Here is an 18,141-nt window from a genome sequence, read left to right as displayed (position 1 = left end):
TTCATGGGGTGCTTGAAGTTTCGTCGCATAGCTGTGACCAACCCGCTGACACATGTTGTAGTATGTGTCAGTGACCGGTTCGCAGTCGTGCGACGTAAATGTTAACACCTCATGAGATATATTTGCGCATAAAGTAAAATTAACAACTTTATACGTTTGTAAATTGCTCTTTCACGGTGTTGCTATCAATATTTGTGCTAGTAATTCATTTTAGAATATTGAGTTAAGCAGTTCTGATCGTTGAATTTGTTTTGTTTTTTTTTAATTTGAGATGATATATTTTTGGTGCTATCAATTTTGTCTACATTATCACTGAAGGATGTTTATGTCTGAAAGCAATTATAATTACGGTATTCTACGCGCAGGTAGACCGAATGGCCTTCAGTTTTCTGTTTTACATGTATTATCTTACCTTTTAGTAACTTATGGACAAATTTCATTTTAATGACATGAGCAAAATGTTGGATTTTTTTCTGTAATTAAAGTTTAATTAAAATAATATTTTAAATGGGTTTACAAGAAATATAAGAATACATTTTTAATCAATATTCCAAATACGTTTATTTAATCCAAGAAAAATCTGGCAAAGCTCAATTAATAAATTTCTGCTGACAAAATTGAATGTATCCACAGATTTTAATGAAGAGACGAGACCCTCATTAAAAATGAAACTTTACTACACTCAGAAAAAAATTACAATGTCTTCCAGTAGTTTGTGGTTGTTTCTCAATAAATGAAATTCATTCATTCAAACCAATAACTAAACAATTTCTTTCATGAGATTCAGAAAAAAAATAATTGCAACTACTAACATTGATGAGAAACATTGTCCATTTTTGTTGCGTTTTTATTTATTATATTTTTGTATTTTACTTTGTTTGCCTCGGGTAAAACCATTGGAAACAATCTCCGTTATAAGAGATTATTTTTAACGATATTGAAATAACGAATTATTTATGCTTTCCCAACTTTTCTTGACGTGTTAATTTACTTTCATTATTCTGCACAGTTCAAAGAGGTGTTTCACTACATTTAACAAAAAAAAAACAAAGAAAGTAATCGAAAATAGATATGTGGATTTAAGTGGAAATGATAAGAGGAACCCAAAGGAACTAAGGTGTTACGAAATCCTAATGTTAAAAATTTATCAATAATGCGTTATAACATAAGCAAGAGGCCTGAGAATGGGCACGGCGAATAACAAGAAGAGGAGGGGTGTGTAAGTTGGTTGACCTGAATGGAGATAGCATGAATGCAACCAACTCTGAAGAACAGAATACAATGCAGTAATATTAGAAGAAGTAGAGTGGATGGACAGTAGATCTGTGGAGAATGATGGCAAACGGTATCTAAGTTGGAGAGAATGATATTCAAAAGCCATCTCTTCTAAACTGAAGTCATTTGTATGCTAAGTTCTTTGTGCAAGAACTGAATTGAAGTGACGGAATCCAATGAAGTTGGATTGTTATTATTCCAATACTTCCCAAATACGTAAACAATAAACTATACGAACATTGAGGGCAGTCTTGCAGAAAAATAAGTGTCTGAAAACAAATCAAGTTGAATGTATTTACAAGCGTTGAAAACTAATGGTATTTTCCCTTTCCAGCAAATAGATTTCAATTTCAGTAAGGATATGTAAAAATGGCTGAAATCAACGCAAATTTTAAATATTGCGCAAGAATGTTTAAATCTACGTTAACGTTTTCACACGAAGTTCCATTTTCTTCTAAAGTCTTTTAAGATAAAATCCCATTATTTAAACTAAGTAAATCTAAATGATGTATATCGACTTTAAGATTAGTTTAAACAGGAGTTCTATACCAGAAAAGTTTAGAAAATGAATAATAGCTATATTTTTCCTCGCAATATTATTAGAACAAATTGAATGTATAATCTAAACATCAAGAGATGTATGAAACATTTGTGGGTGGAAAATTGGGAGAGCATCGGACAAAAAAAAATTTACTTTCAACTATTTATATTCTGGTTTCAAATTTTGACATAGTTTAATCACTTTCATTTTTCCAGTGTCGATGAAATAAATATCTGTCAGATACTGTGAATCGCTTCAGTAGTTTTTCTTTATCTCTTCTAAAATTCATAAATTATTATTACAGAGAAACATCAGGTGTCAAAATCAGCAAGAAACCAGTTTAAATGCTTTGTGATATTTAGCTACGACACTCTGATTTCAAATTCATCTGGGATCAAGAATAAAACACTTTGTCTAACAAGACTTCAACGGATAGGCGTAGGAGTGGCTGTGTGGTATGTAGCTTGCTTACGAACCACATGGCTCCGGGTTCAGTCTCACTGCGTGGCACCCTGGGCAAGTGTCTTTTACTATAGCCTTGATAATAATAATAATGATAAGAAGAAGAAGAAGGGCTTACTAGCGATTGTTAAACAATAAATTTGCAAAAGCTACCTTTTCAAAGGAAAAATGATAGAAAATTCAACGTTAATCTTGACCAGCAGAATATCATAAAGGAGTTAGAACCAGCGGAGAGCTACAAATACCTAGGGGTATTTGAAGGCGATGGAATCAAACATTCAATGATGAGGGAAAGGATCAGAAGAAAATGTTATCGCAGGGTAAGGACAATATTCAAAACAGAGCTGAATGCAAGGAACAGGATCGACGCGATCAGTACTTTAGCCAAACCGGTCGTGAGTTACAGTTTCAATATTAACTGGTCAATTACTGAAATATGTAATATTGACAGAAAAATACGAAAATTGTTGATAATGCATAGAATGCACCAACCTAAAGCAGATATAGAACGACTTTACCTTCCAAGAAAAGAGGGTGGTCGTGGACTTTTATAACTGGAATTAACAATGAAGATTTCCACAGCTGGCCTAAACACCTACCTGAAAAACTCTGAGGACTGGATGTTAAAACTTATCTCAATGAATTTAAACAAGAAAGCATCATACTCAGTAACAAAACAGGCATAGGAATATCTAAGTGAATCCCAAATACAACAAATTCCAGAATTAGCCGTACTGGAACCAAGCACAGAAAAAGTTAAGCGTATGAAAACCCGTGTTAAAACTGCTGCTTTAGATATTCTTACTGATAAATGGCAAGAAAAAGCTCTCAATGGTAAATACCCAAAGAGAGATAATAGTGCCCATATTGACAAAGCCCTTACCCATCAATGGTTAGTGTCTTCTGGCTTAAAATCAGAAACGGGAGGGTTTATCATAGCAGCCCAAAATCAATGCCTACCTACAAGGAGCTACCAGGCCAACATATTAAAGAACGGTAGTAGCCCAACATGTCGTGTATGTAAACAACAAAACGAAACTATTGATCATGTCTCCAGGTGCAGTCTTCTTGCGCCTACAGAGTATCTCAACAGACATGCTAGAGCAGCACAATATATTCACTGGGTAATTTGCAAAAACCTGGACCTGCCCCATAATAAAAACTGGGTGGGAACACAAACCATCTCCAGTGCTTGAAAGCGATCACATCTCACTCCTCTGGAACTTCACCATTCAATCTGACAGGAAGAAAGATGCGAATAGGCTAGACATTATATTGAAAGGCCATCCTTGCCACTCTCGTCCACCTTTTCAACAAATTTGTTGGAAAGCCGCACTTCCATCTCTACCCTCACTTTTTTTTCATGTGAAGGTTAAAAAAGTTCATGAGAGTTAAAAAAAAGTCCCGAAGGGGAAGGTGTTTACCTTCAGGCCTTTCAATCTGGTTCACTCCATAACCTCTTTCGATAAAGACAGATGAAAATGTCTGTCCTTCCCGGTCAAAGGAAGGCAGCAGGATGTTCGACATAACTCCACAAGTCATCAATGATTAGACACTGGACGAGTACGTACAGAAAAGTTTGGTCGACTTCTATCACTGCCTCAGAGTCCCTTAGAGAGAGCTGTACCGATCACCCCGATGTATCTAATGGCCAACATAAAGACGGTGATGTCATCCACACATACCGACACATTCTTCGACATCCTTGTTCGCGCGGGATACTTCACAATGACTAATTTCAGCAATATTACCTCAAAATTCAGTACAATCAGAAGAGTCGAGAGTGAACAATCTTGATGGATCGACTGTGTGGTTCCAATAGGTGGCTATTCACCCTAACCCTTGAGCAGATGTCGCTATAGTGTAGAGATCCAAGCTCGGAAGACGGGATCGAAACCAGCCGCCTGAAGAACAACTGCCAAGCATTGGTATTCGATCCCAAAGAACGCTATAGATTGATCTAAAGTAAATCTCATAGGGGATACTCCATAAGGCGAACTATTGCTCCCCTTATTTCCGTGGCACTTATCGGCTTATACCAACGACGAGAAGCATGAGATTTCTTCCAGGTAGGAACGGAAGTCCACTCTGAGTTTCCGTCCGCCACAGACCGAATCGTGAATTTTCCACATTGTGTCTCTGCTACTCAGGACTGTCGAAGGGATTTCCACGACTCGTGTCTTAGAGCATGCACCAAAACGAGCACGTTGGTTTATGTTGTCTTTCCTAAGAGCCTCTACTAAGTTTCTAAGTCTCCCTGTCTTCTATTTTCCGCCATCGTTACAACCTGACTAAACTTTATCCATTCTACTCTAGTCGCTATTTTTAGGGTGAACCATCATCAGTTGCTGACGATAGCCCCCGTAAATGCCCTCATAATTAAATCGCTAGTCCGATCTCTGTAAACATGGTGCGCTAGGTCGGATGCGCTCAGCTTCCTGTAACCGAATTCCTACCTATAATATCTCTGTCGACTGTACAAGTAACAAATGTGTACTCTATGTAACCAACGATTATAAATATAGGCAACCTATGCTATCGTTATCTATTGGCCTACAGAATACTCTATCAAGAAACGATCTGAATGACCCGATGCGCTTTGTCCCTGTCCACAGAGGCATATTCGAGAAATTCAGCTGATATCTGTCAGAGAGTTGGAAACATCTGAGATGGTTTGCAAGGCTTTTGCACTCAACTTTCCTATCATCCCGTGACCCAAACGTACATCTAAAATGCTATTCCAGTCACCTACTAATACTAAAAAAAACATACATAGCGACTGATCTAAAGGCGTCCTTTTCGCTACTGTTCATGGATCACCGGCTTACTCTCTGAATCCAAGATGGTCCATATCGTGAGATACAAACCATTCCAATATAACACTGCAGTGCCACCTCCCATCCACCCAAAATAGGTATGAATGCTTGTGCAGCGAAAATGCTGATCACGTTGAATGCCCCCAACCACACACACACATACACATCTCTCTCTAATATCTTCAGGTCGCTGAGCAGGTAACCCTGCTTCTAAGGTGACCCCAGCACGTGCATTTGCACTGCGTATTCTAAATAAAGTTATGTTCGACAGAAGGCGGAAAGTGAGTGAGAGGTTTACTTTACTCTTATGCAGGGGTAGGTGTTTCGTCAATCCTACTGGTTGTGAATTTCCATAAGTAGTTCCTTACAAACTTTTGTTGATATTCTCTCTCAAGTCTTTGAAGACTTCTACACCGTCAGGGTATTAGGATTTTTTTTTTTTTTTGGCATTGTGTATATTTGTAGTGGTATAGATGATTTTTTTGTGTGTGTTGTGTTGTTTGTTGGTGTGATGAAATCATCCTGAGTGATGTCCATGTCTTTTAATTGCTGTCTTGATTGTATTTACGGCATTATAGTTTGTTTCTTACGGGTTGTACTTGGTTTGAATGTATAATGGCTTTGATGGTATTTATAATGACGGCGAGCTGGCAGAAACGTTAGCACGCCGGGCGAAATGCTTAGCGGTATTTCGTCTGCCGTTACGTTCTGAGTTCAAATTCCGCCGAGGTCGACTTTACCTTTCATCCTTTCGGGGTCGATAAATTAAGCACCAGTTACGCACTGGGGTCGATGTAATCGACTTAATACCTATATCTGTCCTTGTTTGTCCCCTCTGTGTTTAGCCCCTTGTGGGTAATAAAGAAATAGGTTGTCTTGCTGTTGGTGAGTGTGATAATGGTGGTGGTGGTGATGGCGATGGAGATGATGGTATTGGTTGTATTTCTGTTGTTGTGTAGATTATTGTTGATGTGTTGCTGTTTGCACTCCTGGCTATTGTAATCGGCATGATTTTTTTCTCCTTTCTTTTTTATCTTACTTGTTGTTACCATTTGCTTTCTTCTTCGTCAACTTCACCACACGACATACCTGAGTGGTCCCCATCGAGGAGGAGTATTTATTGAGGGTCATTGCTTTTTGTTTTGTTATTATTTAGAGGCTTTCAGTTGTTGTTGTTTGTGATGAGGCAGTTACATGCCGTATCCGTTGCATGCATTTCCGTATGACATAATTTAATTTTAAAAGATTGATTTAAGGTTACGATGAATATATAGAATGGTTTGGCTCTATATCTATATGGCAACTTCTGTGAGGTATTTTTGTTAAGGCAAGGGGAGAAAAAGATTGAAACAAATGAAATATATTTGCCATAATAAGGGAATAAACAGATATAGCTAAACCATAGGCATACAAAAATGGCGCTAGCAGACTAAATTTATGATTTAGGCACAGTATAATTATTAATACGGAACCTTCATTAATTTGATCAGAAGGCTCAGAAAGCAGTACTCTACCACATGTTTTACTGTATTCATGGTTCAGTGAATCTCTGTCCTGGAATTAAATTCCAATCGCTGTTGACTATTGTTTCATGTATAACAGTCTATAACATTATTACTAACCTCATACTGAGATCAAATTAATTTATTTGGATCTTTTCGGTTTGAACGACAGTTTTTAACATAATTTCTAGGTAATTAAAAAATTTTAAACTTCGTATACTGGTAGAATGTGTTTATAAAACATCTTTTTCTCTTGGCTTTATTGAGAAAATTCTATAGTTTGTGAGATATTTGTAGTTGTTTTCTTCAATTTCTGCAATTTCAACCAATCAGTGACGTCTATTGAGGTAAAAAAAACATTCTGTGCTGTATGAATATGTCCTTCGTTCAAGAAACAGATTGGGTTTATTTACATTTGTGAACAAAAAAGATACCCTTCCCCCCATCCCTAACCCTAACCCTAAAACATTGAAATGCAATAGATCGATACTAGGGTCATAATTATGGGTGACAATTTCATATGACACCGCTAGAAAAAACTGCCGTTCAAACCGAAAAGATCCATTTATTTTACTCCACTTTCTCATTACTAAATTGATCATTTCGCAGAGTCGTTAACGTGGTGGTGGTGGTGGTGGTGGTGGTGATGATGATGATGATGATGATGGTGGTGATGATGATGATGGTGATGATGATGATGGTGGTGGTGATGATGATGATGATGATGATGATGATGATGATGATGATGATGACAATGGTGATGGTGGTGTTATTGTTTTAGTTCGGTATGTGTTTTACCAGTATTAATTTTACGCTTTTAATGTAAAATTATTTCTTTCTGTAACAGGTCTTTACACCGTCTTTTTGGCAGTCAGTACAGCATTACCTATTGCCATGATGACAGCAGGTAAATAACTTTAACGCTGAGTCTTCTTTTCTTTTGTTTTGTTTTTCTTTTTCTTTTTCTTTTTGATATATCTATTTTATTTTGCATTTTTTCCGTATCAGTGAATTTGGTAATTTGTAAACATTTATTCGTTTGAGTGAAGAATTAGAAGAAACATAATAGTTTTACTTTCAGACGCAGCTTCAGCGTGAAAAAAAAAATCGAATTTGAAAACATGATCGAACATTTTGAAATTATGCTAATGGTGAATAACTATTATGAAAGGCAGACTCTAAGTCTTTTATAACACCAAAGATATCTACTTCTGGAAAATTGATTGCAATTTAATTCAGATGCTTATAAGGGCAGGAAAAAATCCTACTTTTGTTTTTCGGTCAATGAGGGAAATTTTCTTCATATACCCTTCTTATGTAAATTAATGGTATTGGTTCATTTGAGTTATCTACCTTAGATCATATTTTTTCTTTTATCATGTTTGAAATAGCATGAAAAAGGAAGGCGGTGAGATGGCGGAATCGTTAGTACGCCAGGCAAAATGCTTAGTAGTATTTCGTCCATCTTGACGTTCTAAGTTCAAATTCCGCTGGGGTCGGCTTTACCTTTAAAAAGGCGGCGAGCTGGCAGAAACGTTAGCACGCCGGGCGAAATGCGTAGCCGTATTTCGTCTGCCGTTACGTTCTGAGTTCAAATTCCGCCGAGGTCGACTTTGCCTTTCATCCTTTCGGGGTCGATAAACTAAGTACCAGTTACGTACTGTGGTCGATATAATCGACTTAATCCCTTTGTCTGTCCTTGTTTGTCCTCTCTGTGTTTAGCCCCTTTAAGTAGTAAAGAAATAGGTATTTCGTCTGTCTTAACGTTCTGAGTTCAAATTCTGCCGACGTCGACTTTGCCTTTCATCCTTTCGGGATCGATAAATTAAGCACCAGTTGCGTACTGGGGTCGATGTGATCAACTTAATCCCTTTGTCTGTTCTTGTAACAGTAAATGAACGTGTACCACGCTGCTTGAATTCAATAACTTATCTAATCATACTATTGGATTTATAAAATTGGATTGAAAACCTTGGAAATGTCACGTTAGTTAACAATTTAACATTAGCACAGCACTTTATTGCTGTAAAGGAAAAGAGAAATTTGTCTTTCTAAACAATGCCTCGAAGTTTTATGGAATATAAAAATCGCAATTATGTACATTAAAAGAATCTCTCGTGTGGTAATAATTGCTTCAAATCGTTTTAAATAATTTGTTGTCAAAATTCAGAATTTTTTTCTGATGAAATGTAAATTATATTATATTGTAGATTATATGAGATTGCAAGTAAAAAATACTTCCAACCGTTTTATATTTCTTTTTTTTTTTAATCACAGAGATAAATACTTTAGACTTTCGTTAGTCATTCACCATTTATTCTTGTTTTGAATTTTTTTTTATTCTGTCTTACCAAGGTGCTAAATTACACTTTAAATTTACATTTGTAATAAATATAAAATATATTTTTATGTAATAAATGTAAAATTATTACATACATACATGCATACATACATATATAAATTTATCGTATATATGAACATATATGCGTGTGTATTATGTGTGAGTGTATATATACAGGTACATATGCGTGTATGTATGTGTGTATATATATGTGTGTGTGCATATGTATATATGTATATATATATGTATATATATGTGTGTGTTTGTATATATATATATATATGTACATACATACATAAACACACTGGGAGAGGACTTTAAGCTGCATCAAGTAATGGGGTTCTGATTTGGGATTTCCAGGGTTTTGAAGAGTGTGGGACCACTTCTTAACCACTATTGTTCCGGGGTCTTTGATCCGGGGTATTAGAACCTGTCAGAGTCCCACCTATGAGTTAGCTAGCATATGTATGGATATTCCGAGTGCAGGAACACAGAAATACCTTTGACTTGTGTTAGGGTGCGCGGTAAAATCACTGCAAGTGAAGGACAGCAAGCTGTTGTCATAGCATCCTTCTAGGATCTCCATACCAACTCACCTGGATTCCTCTTATAGCCACTCTTTACCCCTTGGACTTAGTTCTCATGAAGACTCTGGAGTTTAAGTTCAAACCATTTGACTACTACTACGTATTTTCTATATTGAGCATCTCTAGACCTCAACCGGTTTTCGATGGACACCGTACAAGGACGAAAAACTAAACCTGTCGATAAACTGATGAATTCAGTAGAGTTAAAGGACATTTCTCTTACAGCTGGGAGTGAGAGACCTCTAGTCCTTGTTTAGACATCTTTCTAGGAGAATATAAATCCGAAATAACACCAGTCCCATTACGAAGCCAGAAATCTTGACATTGTAGGTGAGAACCTAAGCGGTGTTGTGCAAGCTGTTATTGACTTTACATATCAGCGCGGGCTTTACTGACAGGATTTTTTTTAACATCTATGGTAAGATAATTTGTCAGTTACGGATATACTCGTCTACGACTTGATAGCCACCATGTATGTACATATGTATGTAAGTATGTATGCATGTATGTATGTACCTACGAATGATGTATGCTTGCATGTATGTATGTATTATGACAGTTGCGGGAAATAGAGAAGTGCATCTGACTCCTTTTTCAAAGACTGAAAGACTGATGAAAAGATGGGTAGGAAAAAATACCCAAATATTGGCAACAGAGTGTACTCCACTAAAGACTCCCAAGTACCAGTCAGGTGCTGATGTCGGTAAAATCCATTTTACTGATCAATAACATTTTATATCGACTGTTTTTTTTTTATGTTTCAATGCAACACTTTAATTCCCACCGAAGTGATTGCTGAAGTTTCTAAAACACTTGATATGCTGGTTGTCAATTTTCGTTCTTGTTACCTTTTTTTTATTTATTCTTGATTGTAACATACATGATAATTATTTTTAATCAAATCGATCTAAGCTTGTAATTTTATACAATCTTTTTTTTAATAGTTTTCTCTTAAACATCATTAATTCCGTCGGAAATTGTGTCAATTGAACGCTTCCTCCAGACATAGCTGTCCAAGTGCTACGTTTTATTCTCTTCATTAAAACATTTAATAGCGTTTATCAACTACTGGAGTTTTCAAATGTTCATATTTCGTATTTGCAGCATGAGTACCAGATCTCATGTTTTCCTTCGAATCAACGAAAACCATCTAATCGTCCTTAAGGATGACTGCTGACAAGGTGCATTCCGGAAGTTTTCACACTTTTTCAGGAGAGACATTTATTTATTTCAAAGAAGTACAAAACTATAACCTCCTTCAAAGTAGGATCCTCTGACTTCAACGCACAAGTTGTAGCACTCCTGCCACTTTGTGAAGGCCCCGTGGAATTCCTCCTAAGTGAAGGTATTCAAGATCGTTATCACAGCCTTCTTCACCTTCAGAATGGTCAATCCTTGAGGTTCTCTTTTAGCTTGGGCAACAACCAAGTGACAAGGTCTGCACTGTAGGGTGGGTGAGGTATAGTTTTGATGTCCATCTCTATCAAGTAGTTGATCACCAAGGTACTTGTCACGAAGCACCCTCGGAACAAACTTAGCACAAATTTTACGCATGTTCAGATCTTCATGAATAATTCTGTGTACAGTTGCCACACCTACTCTAAACTGTATTCTTAATGTCTTCATAGACGCATGACGGTCGTCATCTAGAAAATTACGAATTTTCTCTACCAGCTCTGATGTCCTGACGTTCCTCTCCCTCGGGCTTCTCTCATCGTCTCTTACCTTCTCTCTGGCGAAAAAGTTAATTTATGTGTAGTCTGGAGCATTTCATAAGCTTCTCGTTTCTTCATTGCCCACAAGGGGCTAAACATAGAGTGGACAAACAAGGACAGACAAAGGGATTAAGTTGATTACATCGACCCCAGTGCGTAACTGGTACTTAATTTATCGACCCCGAAATGATGAAAGGCAAAGTCGACCTCGGCGGAATTTGAACTCAGAACGTAACGGCAGACGAAATACCTATTTCTTTTACTACCCACAAGGAGCTAAACACAGAGGGGACAAACAAAGACAGACAAACGAATTAAGTCGATTAAATCGACCCCAGTGCGTAACTGGTACTTATTTAATCGACCCCGAAAGGATGAAAGGCAAAGTCGACCTCGGCGGAATTTGAACTCAGAACGTAACAGCAGACGAGATACAATTAAGCATTTCGCCCGGCATGCTAACGATTCTGCCAGCTCGCCGCATTTCATAAGCTTCTGTCACGTTTTACCCACTTTATCACAAAATGTTATTGCATAGCGAGTTTACAAACGCCCTGAATGCATTCTGCAGACCATTCAGTTATGACAAGCTGTGTTTTTTTTTTTTTTCTAGGGCATGTTCAAATTGTTGTTATAGCCGTCTCCTTCACTCTACAAAAACAAAAGTTGGCAGTTCAGCTTATAAGATCTATAGTAATGATGTACTAAAATTACCATAATGTACAAGAGTTATAACCGCCTCTCCTAAAGAGTCTCAAAACTTCTGGAACGCACTTCATAAGTTTCTTGCCGTATTTCTACTTTCAACATAATTTTGACAAGATGGCCGACGGCAGTTGCGGTGGTTGCGGCCACAGTGGAATAGGGTGGTGATGATGATGATGAGAACGAGGTGAGAAAGGAAAGAGGATGGTGATGGTGATGATGATAGCGATGAAGAGGAGGAGGAGGAGCACGACAATGACGACAATAATGATGACGATGATGGTGATGATGATGATGATGATACCTATTAGGTCCTCCATTGTTGTGGACGATGACCAAAGACATCACATGAGAGAAGAAAATGGTATGTCTGGCTGTAGTCGATCAGTCCGATGCCGTCTTGAAAGGTTTTGCTGCTGGTCAGATTGGGCATTGGTGATCTGCTGGGACTGAGAGCGAGGAGTTGGCCCTGGCGTGGCACAGCACGCGCTTTCTGTGTACCACTGCAATCCTGTTCTATACGTAGGATGCGGCACCTCAGATAGTGCAGCTGCGCCCGGCAGGGAGGTCTTGCACTTGCATTTCCCAGGTGTCGGAGTTGATCTCAAAGTTCTTCGGTGATGCTTTGAGTGTGTCTTTGAAGCGCTTTATCAGTCCACTATGCGTGCATTTAACTTCTGTCAGTTTGCTCCTGGAGAGGCGTGTGTCGGGCAATCGAACAAGACGGCCTGCCCATCTGATTTGCCCTCTCCTCAGCAGTGCGTAGATGCTCGGCAGATCAGGTCGCGGAAGGACCTCCGTATCTAGGACTTTGTCTTACTCTTTTACTCTTTTACTTGTTTCAGTCATTTGACTGCGGCCATGCTTGTTTCAGCCATTTGACTATCGCCTTTAATCGAGCAACTCGACCCCGAGACTTATTCCTTTGTAAGCCCCGTACTTATTCTATCGGTCCCTTTTGCCGAACCGCTAAGTAATGGGGACATAAACACACCAGCATCGGTTGTCAAGCAATGCTAGGGGGACAAACACAGACACACAAACACACACATGCATATATATATAGACATATATACATATATACGACGGGCTTCTTTCAGTTTCCGTCTACCAAATCCACTCACAAGGCTTTGGTCGGCCCGAGGCTATAGTAGAAGACACTTGCCCAAGGTGCCACACAATGGGACTGAACCCGGAACCATGTGGTTGGTAAACAAGCTACTTACCACACAGCCACTCCTGCGCCTATATGATTGCCAGATGATTTTCAGTAGCTTTCTCACGTGAAAATTCACGTGGCGTGGCGTTCATAAACCATCCAAGTCTCGCAGGAGTACAGTAAAATAGGAAGTACAACTTGGTGATGAAGACACCAATTGTAACGATGACACTGATGAGGATGAGTAAGGAGTAAGAGAAAGGAAGGAAGGAGAAAGTGGGAAGAAGGTTGACGGTGAGGAGAGGGAGAACATTACAGGAGGTGCCTGAACAAACATTTAATGTTAACAAAATCTCCCTTGCTAAGAAATCCCAGGGTGTGTTTCAGAATATTTTTTCAATCAGGCAAATAACATCGTTTAATTCTTGAAACAAAAGACTTTAATTTGGTTTCGAATTCAAGAAGGAGTCTTATACGTGGGGGCTTCATTAACTACAAATAGCTTCCCTCGAATCACACGTTAAATAACAAAAGCACGTATAAGATAACCAGTGCAATCTACCCCGAATCAAACAGTGATTGTCACGCTTGGATTGCTGTTGGTCATCTGTCTGTTCAGTCAGATTTGACCTTGAATTTTACAAAAGCATCGTAAGAGAGTTTCTTGCTAAATTATTAGAAAATACTAAGAAAATGGAGTCTATAGACAATCTAGGTGAACGTCCATTGAGAAAGATAAGTGTATTTTTACTCAAATGTTTGTATAACACCGTTATTATACAATATCAGCCAAGAGTAAATTCATTCCTCTTGCATGTCTCCAATTTGATAAAAATTTCTGAGTTAATTCCCTTAATTTTTTGATACTGTTAAAAGTAATAACATTTCTTCTCATTATGGGTGTATTTTCAATTGATAAAATATTCTGTGGTTCAGTACGCTAAGTATATAAGCCTACATTTAACTCTATATTCTTTATGCAGAAGGCTGGGCTGAGAAATTTTCCAGTGTCATTAATATAATAGACATTGTTGTCTAACTATATAAATACTTTCGGATATTTATGCTCGTGTATATAAAAGTCTGTATGAATGTGCGAGGGTGTGTGTATGTGAACGTATGTGTGCACGAACACGTTTATGTTTTTTGCGTGTCATTCTTTTAGTGATGAGGTGACATAGTGTAAAAAGTTATGCCATGCCCATATCAGCTGCAGGCGAAATAAATATCAAGTTAATAGTGTTGTGCAAATGTTACATCTGGTAATGCGTAGCTATAATGTGTAGCATGAAATGTTACCAATATTAGGCTGAGTGTTAATTCAGGAGGATCTCTCTCTCTCTCTCTCTCTCTCTCTCTCTCTCTCTCTCTCTCTTTCTCTCTCTCTCTCTCTCTCTCTCACTCTCTCAACAATTTAAAATTACTCCAGCTACATTAGTGTATCTAGAACTACATTAATTTTTTTCTTTTAATAGGAATGTCACAGCCAAAATGTTTTCGTCATAGGTTTACCCGGTCAACGTTGGCCTAGAGCTAAACAACAGCATTGTCCTTAGGTTATCTGCTATGGAAACTAGAGCTAAACGCTCTTTTTATGAGCACTCGAGTTCATATGTAGATTTATCAATTAACATTTTACCTTGACAACTGATCAATACTTAACTAGATATTTTCATATATATTACTGTTTATTATATATAAGAATATATTTCAGAGTAGTTTACTGCGTTAAAAAGAATCCAGTGAATCGACTTATCCTAGATCAGTGCTTTTCAAACTTTTTGCTGGAGCGGAACCCCAAGGAAACATTCCACTGGCTCGGGGAACCCCTGTGCAATAATTTAATATTCTTATGCACACATATCTGCACAGGAGAATTAAAAATTACTGCCGATTTTAGCAGTTTTGTAACTTCTTGCGGAACCCCTGGACTGTACTGGCGGAACCCTGGTTGAAAACCACTGTCCTAGATAAAATATTTAACTCTTAATGGTTTACCGTGTGTACTAGAGGCCCTTGGTTGGTTTATTATCTGAATACTGAACTAAGAACATCTACAATTTTTGGATAGAGGAACAATCGATTATATAAACTCCTATATATGGCTGTTAGTTACATATCTAGAAATTTTAGTAAAGCCAGTACTTGTTTGCACTTAAAACACACTGAAGCAAATTACAATTATGCGAATTAGCTTTAAACACTATGCAGTGCTAATGACGGGATCGAACGGTAAACTTTCTGTCTTTAGCAGCAAGTAGATTATAAACGTTGAAGTTTTCTTTTATTAGAAAAAAATATTATTTGAGATACTACGATAAATCAATGCTGAACTGAAAAGTACAGATAAATAAGAAACGACTGGAAGGCTGAAGATATGAAGATATAATAGGGAAAGAGGAAATAATCTTATGAACAAAGAAAATTGTTAGGTAAATTATAGTTGTATGTTGGCGATAGAATAAAAAATCATATTGCCAACATGACAATTCTATTTGGTGGAAGATTAATATCATAGCTGTGGACTTCCATTGTGTGTCTTGAGCCCAAACTGTTTTCTAATTCCTAATGCTATCAGATTGAACGCGCTGAATAGTTAAGATAAACACACTTAAGACAAACAAAAGTCTTCTTAAACAAACACATAAAGGTAACTTTGTTTAGTTGTGATTGGATTTACTTTTGACTATCAGAGAAGGATCAATTGTTCTAAGAGAAAATATCAGTGCACGGCTTGTGTTTTATAAGAAACAGCATTATCTAAATCAATTGAAGCTCACGTTGTTTGGTTTGAGATTAAATAATCTTTCAGATTCTTACCCAACTTTTAAACACGCACTCTTTACCATTTCCATTTAATCCTTTATTTATTCCTGTTTCATTATGATTTTTAAATATATATTTTGGTATAATATCAAGACGCAGTACATGTTATTTAAATTAATATTGTATATTTATATAGGCGTAGGAGTGGCTGTGTGGCAAGTAGCTTGCTTACCAACCACATGGTTCCGAGTCCAGTCCCACTGCGTGGCACCTTGGGCAAGTGTCTTCTACTATAGCCTCAGGCCGACCAAAGCCTTGTGAGAGGATTTGGTAGACGAAAACTGAAAGAAGCCCGTCGTATATATATATATGTGTGTGTGTGTGTGTGTGTGTGTGTGTGTGTGTGTGTGTGCGTGTGTATATGTTAGTGTGTCTGTGTTATGGAGACGTAAACACACCAGCATCGATTGTCTAGCGAGGTTGGGGGGACAAACACAGACACACTAACATATACACACACACACACATACATACATACATACATACATATATATATATATTTACGTCCCCGTAACTTAGCGGTTCGGCAAAAGAGACCGATAGAATAAGTACTAGGCTTACAAAGAATAAGTTCTGGGGGTCGATTTACTCGACTAAAGGCGGTGCTCCAGCATGGCCACAGTCAAATGAATGAAACAAGTAAAAGAGTAAAAGAGTAAAGAGTATATGACCAAATTGATTACTGAGGCTTGTCTCTGTGATAACTGAACTAGTGTCACTGGGTATTTAGATAAAATGGCGGCTTTTTAGATAATATCACGAAAAGTTAGGCTTATCATTATTTTTAAAGTTCAGTTACAGATGTTACAGTATCGCAATCTTGAGCTCCAGGTTTTGATTCCGCTACTTGGCTACTTGGAAAGATGACATTTTTCTATAGCTTATGGTCGATTCATACTTTTTGAATGAAATTAGGTAGATGGAATATGCACGTAAGTATGCAAAAGTAGATTGTTGTCACACTGTTCAACGCTCATTACGCATAAGAAGTACTTAAAGAGTAAACGTGTCTGTGGAACATTCAGCCACTTACACATGAATCCAATGAATCTCATCGTTCTGTTGATCGAACACTTCAACTCTCACGGTCGGAAATTCTAACAGAGAATCATTTATTCAGGTGTATGAATTATAAACATTATCTAGTTCGTGTTTGTGCATGTATATATACATGCGTGTGTGTGCGTGTGTGTGCGTGTGTGCGTGAGAGAGAGAGAGAGAGAGAGTGAGAGAGAGAGAGAGAGAGAGAGAGAGAGAGAGAGAGAAAATTAATGCTCAACACGAATTGATGGTTAAATCTTATTTATTTGCGGCTTAACAAGACAACCAATGATGATTTCATTGGCTGCCTTGTACAATAGTTCAAGCGTACCACATGGAAATATTGGTGCTCGTGGGGACTAGTACCAACATTTCTATATGGTACAATTAAAAATATTGTGAAGATCTTTTCACATGTAGCCCTTGGTTGCTTTACTAACCTACAAATAAAGTATATTTGTATATATATACATATATATATATATATAAGAAATATTGAATTTCTAAATCTCTCGTAGAGACATGTACGGTGGTGGGGCGATAGAATGGTTGTATACTGTCAATCTAACAAGAACGTGACAGTAGGGGGTACACCACCGCTGTATAGCCCCTACTGTCACGTTCTTGTTAGATTGACAGAATACAACCATTCTATATATATATATATATTATATATATATATATATACTGATCGTTGTGGTTAACTTTTAACTGGAACTTAACTGACAGCTAATATGTTATCCGTCCGGATAATATATCCCTCGAAACTCACTTTTCATATATATATATATATATATATATATATATATATATGGTAGTTTATATGGTAGTTGTCTACTCCCTATGCAGGGTTTGACAACCTTCTGTACCTACATCTTAGTACCATCATGGCATCTGATGTGGCTTTTTAAACCCGACAATGTTTTGAAAAGGCACCCACATAGACTGCATATCCGATTTGGACCAACAGAGCTATAGATAAGTTCTGATTTTTGTGGATCTTAAAATGTATTTTCAGGCCTCCGTTAGATATGCAAAGCTTCTGGACTGGCATATATATATATATATATATATATATATATATACCCAAGAAGAGGAGATGATTCTAAAATATCAACAATTTATGGTATATGGTATTTAGTATACATGTATTTGTCTATTTTCTTCAAAT

At 37.3% G+C, this 18,141-nt stretch overlaps 1 protein-coding gene across 2 annotated transcripts in view; it reads left to right on the top strand.

Moving 5' to 3' along the window:
- LOC115213404 (transmembrane protein 272-like) overlaps positions 1-18,141 on the top strand; it is a 275,325-nt gene that overhangs the window by 241,211 nt on the left and 15,973 nt on the right. For both annotated transcript variants that reach the window (XM_029782355.2, XM_036504138.1), the window contains one exon: positions 7,444-7,503. In XM_029782355.2, the coding sequence (XP_029638215.1) occupies positions 7,444-7,503 (60 nt within the window). The remainder of the gene's footprint in view (positions 1-7,443; positions 7,504-18,141) is intronic.

This window comes from Octopus sinensis, linkage group LG6 (genome assembly GCF_006345805.1).
Source record: "Octopus sinensis linkage group LG6, ASM634580v1, whole genome shotgun sequence".
NCBI classification, from domain to species: domain Eukaryota; kingdom Metazoa; phylum Mollusca; class Cephalopoda; order Octopoda; family Octopodidae; genus Octopus; species Octopus sinensis.
Note: the sequence above shows the minus strand (reverse complement) of the source record. Positions and strands in the feature narration are given on the sequence as shown.